Source organism: Epinephelus moara, chromosome 20 (genome assembly GCF_006386435.1).
Source record: "Epinephelus moara isolate mb chromosome 20, YSFRI_EMoa_1.0, whole genome shotgun sequence".
In the NCBI taxonomy this organism is placed as follows: Eukaryota; Metazoa; Chordata; class Actinopteri; order Perciformes; family Serranidae; genus Epinephelus; species Epinephelus moara.
Genome location: NC_065525.1, coordinates 40548761 through 40555722, shown reverse-complemented (window position 1 = coordinate 40555722; position 6962 = coordinate 40548761). Strand labels below are relative to the sequence as shown.

Here is a 6962-nt window from a genome sequence, read left to right as displayed (position 1 = left end):
ACTAGCCTGTGGAATAACCGCAGGTACCAGCCCTGGAAATTAACCTGACTCCTGTCTGACTGCTGAGCGTGGCCACTTCCTGTGTCTGTCCTTTCAAATTAAAGTCACACATGGTCCAGTCATATAGGTTTTGATTTATTTTGACAAGGCGCAGCTCCTGATAGAGTTTTACTTTTTTTTTCTGTGACTAAGCGACCAAAGAAATCTTGCCGACTAATGACCTTTCTGGTTGACTAACGTTTAGTCGACTATTAGGGGGCAGCCCTAAACATTATACATGTATTAATCATTTGTTATTTGTGTTTCTGTGATACCGCCTGGGCGCTGTGACACCCAGCAGTTTGCACTGGCTGAATTTGACAGAGAGAACTTAAAATTCTTTCTCTTTTGAGTCCAAAACTATTTCAGATGTCAGTAATGTATCTGGTGTCTGAATGATGCTGTGTATATCTCTGTTGCAGTAGTTACTATTGAAGGAAAGAAGAAAAACATCAATATAACAGCTGATTCATAACTTTCCAACAGTTCTGTATAAGTCTACACACATGCAATCACACAAACACACTAGTGTTTTTTCTATTGATTTACAGAAATGATCATTTTCACAAATTATGAACCAGTTTGGAATTTGACCCGACAAAGCTCCGCCCATTTGCTGACTCACCCGAGAAAAAAAACAGTAAACTGGATGTTTTTACGCCTCACTGAGTCAGTACACACACACACACACACACACACACACACACACTGAAGGACGGACGATAGGATTTACCTTCAAACCAAAACAACCACTTCACTGAGAGAGTTCAGCTACAGGAGGGAATACTGGAATATGACCACTTCAACCAGCTGCTGACTGCACACACTGAACCAGAGTTTTACAAGAAAACAAAGACTCAAGGTGAAAGTAACTTTCAGGGAACAGGGAGTGGCTGAGCTGTCTGTCTGCTGTGTGTCAGCTTCACTCAGAGACTAAATGGCTTCAAGATTAGAGGAAGATTTCTGCTGTTCTGTCTGTCAGGACATCTTTAAAGATCCTGTCATCCTGTCATGTAGCCACAGCTTCTGTAAAGACTGTCTGCAGAGCTGGTGGAGAGAGAAACCAACACGGGAGTGTCCAGTTTGTAAGAGAAGACATTCAAAGGAAAAACTACCTCCTAACTTTGCTTTAAAGAACCTTTGTGAGAGTTTCTTACAGGAGAGAGATCAGAAAGCCTCAGAGGCTCTCTGCAGTCTGCACTCTGAGAAACTCAAACTCTTCTGTCTGGACCATCAGCAGCCGGTGTGTGTCGTCTGCAGAGATTCAGATAAACACACCAACCACACATTCATACCCATCGATGAAGCTGCACCACAACACAGGAAGGAACTTCAGGAAACTCTGGAGCCCTTAAAGAAGAAGTTAAAGGATTTTGAACAGGTTAAAGTGAAGTGTGATCAAACAGCAGAACACATTCAGGTCCAGGCCCGACGCACAGAGAGGCAGATTAAGGAGCAGTTTAAGAAGCTTCACCAGTTTCTAGAGGAGGAAGAGGAGGCCAGGGTGGCTGCACTGAGGGAGGAAGAGGAGCAGAAGAGTCAAGTGATGAAGGAGAAGATGGAGGCTCTGAGCAGAGAGATAGCAGCTCTTTCAGACACAGTCAGAGCCACAGAGGACGAGCTGAGAGCTGAAGACGTCTCATTCCTGCTCAACTACAAGGCTGCAGTGAACAGAGTCCAGCAGCGCCCCCTGCTGGATGATCCACAGCTGCCCTCAGGAGCTCTGATACACGAGGCCAAACACCTGGGCAACCTGACCTTCAACATCTGGAACAAGATGAGGAACGTGGTCTCCTACACTCCTGTGATTCTGGACCCAAACACTGCTGGTACAAGACTCATCCTGTCTGAAGATCTGACCAGTGTGACTCTGGGTGAGGAGAAACAGCAGCTTCCTGATAATCCAGAGAGGTTTGATGGTTACTACTGGTCTGTCCTGGGCTCCAAGGGCTTTAACTCAGGGACTCACAGCTGGGATGTCGAAGTTGGAGACAGTAAACGTTGGTCACTGGGTGTGTCAGCAGAGTCTGTCCAGAGGAAGGGACCCATACAGTCTGGATTATGGACAGTATGTCTCAGTTATGGTGAATACTCAGCTCTCTCCCCATCAGATCCACCCACTGGTCTCAGTGTGCAGAAGAAGCTCCAGAGGATCAGAGTGATTTTGGACCGGGACAGAGGAATGCTCTCGTTCTTTGATCCTGATAGTGACACACACATACACACCTTCACACACACTTTCACTGAGAGACTGTTTCCATACATTAACACTATGGATAAAGTGAAGATTTTACCCGTGAAGGTCTTTGTGACTGTAGAACTACATAAATGACTATGAGGAACATCAATCAGTTCATGTTTTCAAGTCACACTGGCTTTTCTTCTCTGAGACTTTGAAGAACATGTGACTTTGTTGTCCTGATGTTGGCTGTCATGGTGGAGAGGGTGACCATTGTAAAAACAACTAAGAAAACGTTTGCGATTAAAAAAAGAAAAAACAACTTTTTATTTGATGTGATGAAACAGGCATGCAGGACATTTACTGTGTCAATAGTTTTACCGGTAACAATTAATAGTTTTAATCCAGAAAAAAAGCGGATGTATTAATTTCCAAAAAGGTGCATGAGTCGCTTGCTTTGCCATTTTGACCGCAATAAAGTACAGCATTAATTTAATTAGTGGAGATATTTTGCTTGTAGAAACATTCTCAGTGTTGTAAGTTCGTAACTTCATGCAAAACTCACACAGTTAATGTAGGTGAAGCATTTTTGTTCCCTTGTTACTATAAAATAAAATCTGAAGGTTTGGTTTTTCTACAAGTGTAATGTCTATTTTGTGGTGTTCATGGTAAAAAGAAAAAAATTCATAATCCTCTGACTCCGCTTGCTATATTTTTTGAAGGGTTAATTGCAAGCAGACAACCAATTACCAAACAAAAAAAGAATATATCACAGTATATACTGATTTTGGCCACCACCTTGGTTAAAGCGTGTGTGTGCGCATGGGGGGCTCCCAGATGTAGCGTCTTTTGTGCGCACAGACCCATTACTTTCAATGTAGATGCACGTCATGCGCGCTCACAACCCAAAGCAACGCTGTGGCGAGGCGCATTCGGTGCGACGCACTTGTTTTTTCATCTGGCACACAGCTCCATGGACCTGCTTCTCCCTCCAGTGTTGTGTCAGATCTTGGTTCCCCCTCGGGCGAAGGAAGCCCGTGTGTGGAAAGACGGATGTAGAATGTGTGTTATAAAAGAGAAACACACATTTCAGGACTGCTGACTTGTATCATCAGAACAGACATGTCTTGTGATTTTCAGCCTCCTTTCATATTTAATAGAGGGGGGGCAATACCTGACAGTAATGTTCTCAGCTGTCAGGATGTGCCTCCTGTAAAGGGTAAATATAATCAAGACTGAAAATCACAGACATGTCTGTTCTGATTATACAAGTCAGCAGTGTAAAGCTCAAGCATGTGGGGGCCTCCATTCATATTTAATAGAGGGGGGACCGTATCTAAAAGTACATCTGTCAAGACGCCCCCTGCCACAGGCCTTTGCCACCTTGGTCTCGAAAACCCCAGGGAAGACCCCGAGATAGAAAGACTATTGGGGGTTTACAGCAGTTTAAACAGCAACTTAAGACCTTCTTTCCTCATTACTCTTTTCAAACAGTGTGTACCCTATTAAGTTTTCTTAAACTATTTTACATCGTGAAAAAGGGATGTTTAACAAAGGTATACGTTATTAAATTGGGAGACATTCCAGTACATTGTTTTTAACTTGGTTTGGAGACCAGGCATTCTTCAAGAGGTCTTTAAATGACCACTTGCTTTTTAATAACCAGCATTTACTTGTATTTCTACTTTCAATACTTATCGTAAAATTGCTTTTGATACTTAAGTACAGTAAATATCAGATACTTTAAAGTATAATATTCTAATTGGTGACTTTAACTTCTACTGAAGTCATTTTCAGGTAAGATATCTGTACTTTTACTGAAGTTTGGCTTCCAGGTACTTCATCCAACGTATTTCCTTATCTAGAGAAATGGCGGCATGGCAGTATGCTGATTGCAGATAGCAGGCAAGCGCCTGTCAGTTTATAATTATTCAAATTCACCAACATAGGCACAGTGGTAAGAACAAAATCAGCCCTGGCTCATGTGCCATAAATTAGATGGTAATTTTGTGTGTGCTCTTATTTTATGCGCAGAGTAAGAACACTTCTACGCACTTATTATTCAATGAGGTCCAGTGACATTTGGTGTTCTGGGGAGCCTCGATGTTTCTTAGTACAACATTCTGTGGTCCTGCAGTTGATTCAAGGGTTTCAATTCACAATAGATAAGAATAAATGAATGAATATAAGATTATTGTATTAATTTCTCCCATGATGTGTGTATACGTGTATGTGTGTGTTGTAGCACATCGCAAATGGAAATGAAGGGGAGGTGGAACGTCTGCTGAGTGAAGGAGAGATCAACGAGGACGTCAGGATGTGTCATCCCCTCTGCTCCTGTGACCTTTGTGACCTCCAGCTGTCTGGGTCAGCACACACACACACACACACACACACACACACACACACACAGGAAAGATAAACATCAATGAAGCCACTTTGAGTCACGTTTTACTGGAAATGACACAAAGACGTCATGTTTTTGCCCAGAAAGTCCCTCTAGTTTTCTTTTCTTGTCTACTCGAGTTCATTTCCCCTTTTTTCCTTTTTTATGTTGCACCAGAGCTCATCGAATCAGGAACAAAAAGCTGTTTTGCGCTTTCACTTCCCACTCAAACCAATACACACACACACACACACACACACACACACACACACACATAGTACACAGCTTTTAATTTGTGAAATTCAGAGCAGTTTGTGCTGAACTTCTCGTGGCTGTAAAATGTTCAGAGACATCTACAGTGGCCCAGAGGGGACATGAGTCAGATTTACAGATAATACTTGACATCACGTCGAGGAAACTGTGAGATAGGTGTGATTTTACAGCATTTTAAGATCATTTAAATTTTTTAAATCTTTAATAAGTTCCCTCAACCACTCATTCCTGTAGCTGAGATCAGTTTTCTGCCCCCTCGACTGAGCAATGCTCTCGAATTAAACTTTCCAACCATTAATTACTACTGTAAAGGCCCGAACATACTCGGGCGTACTATTAGCGGAGCGGACTTCGCGAGGAATGTCCGCAGTCATTCGGGCTTTCATAGTCGAGCGCACTTCCGCGTTGTAGTTTCTTGTAAAAATGTCCGTGAAAAATCCCCGCGATGTGAAAAATACATGCTGAGCAGTCACTGGTGCACGGAGCGGAGTCTGCGCGGTCGTAAAATCTGGGCTTTGCGCGCACAGGGCTTGCGGACGTCCGCTTTGAGTCCGCGCGGACCTCCGCGGAGTCCGTAACGCTCGAGTATGTTCGGGCCTTAAGGCAGTGATAGAAAGTATCTAAGTATGTTTATTCAAGTACTGTACTTACGTACAATTTAAAGGTACTTGTACGTTACTCGAGCATTTCCGTTTTCTCCTCTGTTATACTGCTACTCCACTACATCTCAGCGGGAAACATTGTGCTTTTGACTGCACTACATTTACTTAATGACTTTGCAGTTTCAGAATAATATTAAAGTGATATAATATTACGGATAAAGATAAAACGTGAAAAATGAGCTCCACATTTACCAGCTGCAAAATTAAAGTGATGAACAGATTAATATATGGTAGTTCAACATGGCTGTCTCCGCAGACGAGGACCCACTCACTGTGTAGATATAAACGGCTGATTTTAAGGTAACGAAAACACAATGATTCTTATTTTCAGGTGATTATACAGTAAAGAAAACATACTTATTATTATTATATTCCATTTCTGCCCATATATCCCCCTGAATTATACACACTGGACTTTTAAGTAAAATGGTGAATGCAAGAATTTTCCTTGTGACAGAGTATTTCCACACTGTGGCATTTTTCTTAAGTGAAAGTTCTGAGCACTTCTTCCACCGCTGCTGTGACCTAACCTTGGTTGCTTACTTCCTGTTGTAGGCGGTTGAACGACCCATCCATCGTGACACCATTCTCCAGAGACGACAGAGGTTACACTCCGCTGCATGTCGCTGCCATCTGTGGTGAGCAGCTGTTAACGCACACACACAAAACATCAGATTCTTTCAGGATAATTTTAACCATAATTTACGTGCGTGTGTTTGTGTGTGCGGCAGGTCAGGCCCAGCTGATCGACCTGCTGGTGTCGAAAGGAGCGCCGGTCAACGCCACAGACTACCACGCCCTCACACCGCTGCACCTGGCCTGCCAGCGGGGATACCAGGGAGTCACGGTAAAAACACACACTCTTGCAATACAGTATCTGACTGTGTGTGTGATCAATGATACAGCACTTCATTTAAGAGAATGACTTGATGCAGCTGAAATCCATGAATTACAATACAGTTACTAAATTACAAAACAAAGAGATCTTAAGAAAGATAAATAAAGATATTTGCAGATTAATTAAGATTACAGTAACAGAAAACAAAGGCAACGATACCATGTAATACAAACAGAATACATTAAACTTAATCGTTAATGTCGTCTCTGTCCTCCAGCTGCTGCTGCTGCACTACAAGGCCAACACGGACGCTCAGGACAACAACGGAAACACGCCACTTCACCTCGCCTGCATGTATGGACACGAGGATGTGAGTCAAAAAATCAAATTTTTAACTCGATGTTAAACAATTTTCAGCCCAGATCCTGTTTTATCTTACTATTTTATGATGAAAACTCTGTCTGTGTGTGTGTGTGTGTGTGTGTGTGTGTGTGTGTGTGTCTGTTCCATGTTTTTCTCCTCACTGACTTGGTCAATCCATGTGAAATTTGGCACAGTGGTAGAGGGTCATGGGAGGATGCCAAT

General features: G+C 42.7%; 2 protein-coding genes across 3 annotated transcripts in view; both read left to right on the top strand.

Annotated features, from left to right (window-relative positions):
- Positions 1-6962, top strand: part of ankrd27 (ankyrin repeat domain 27 (VPS9 domain)) — a 55373-nt gene that overhangs the window by 25299 nt on the left and 23112 nt on the right. For both annotated transcript variants that reach the window (XM_050072537.1, XM_050072536.1), the window contains exons 13-16: positions 4464-4585; positions 6095-6177; positions 6271-6386; positions 6655-6747. In XM_050072537.1, the coding sequence (XP_049928494.1) occupies positions 4464-4585; positions 6095-6177; positions 6271-6386; positions 6655-6747 (414 nt within the window). The remainder of the gene's footprint in view (positions 1-4463; positions 4586-6094; positions 6178-6270; positions 6387-6654; positions 6748-6962) is intronic.
- LOC126407548 (nuclear factor 7, brain-like) lies at positions 40-2512 on the top strand. The gene has a single exon (XM_050072538.1). The coding sequence runs from the start codon at positions 977-979 to the stop codon at positions 2369-2371; it is 1395 nt and encodes a 464-aa protein (XP_049928495.1). The 5' UTR covers positions 40-976; the 3' UTR covers positions 2372-2512.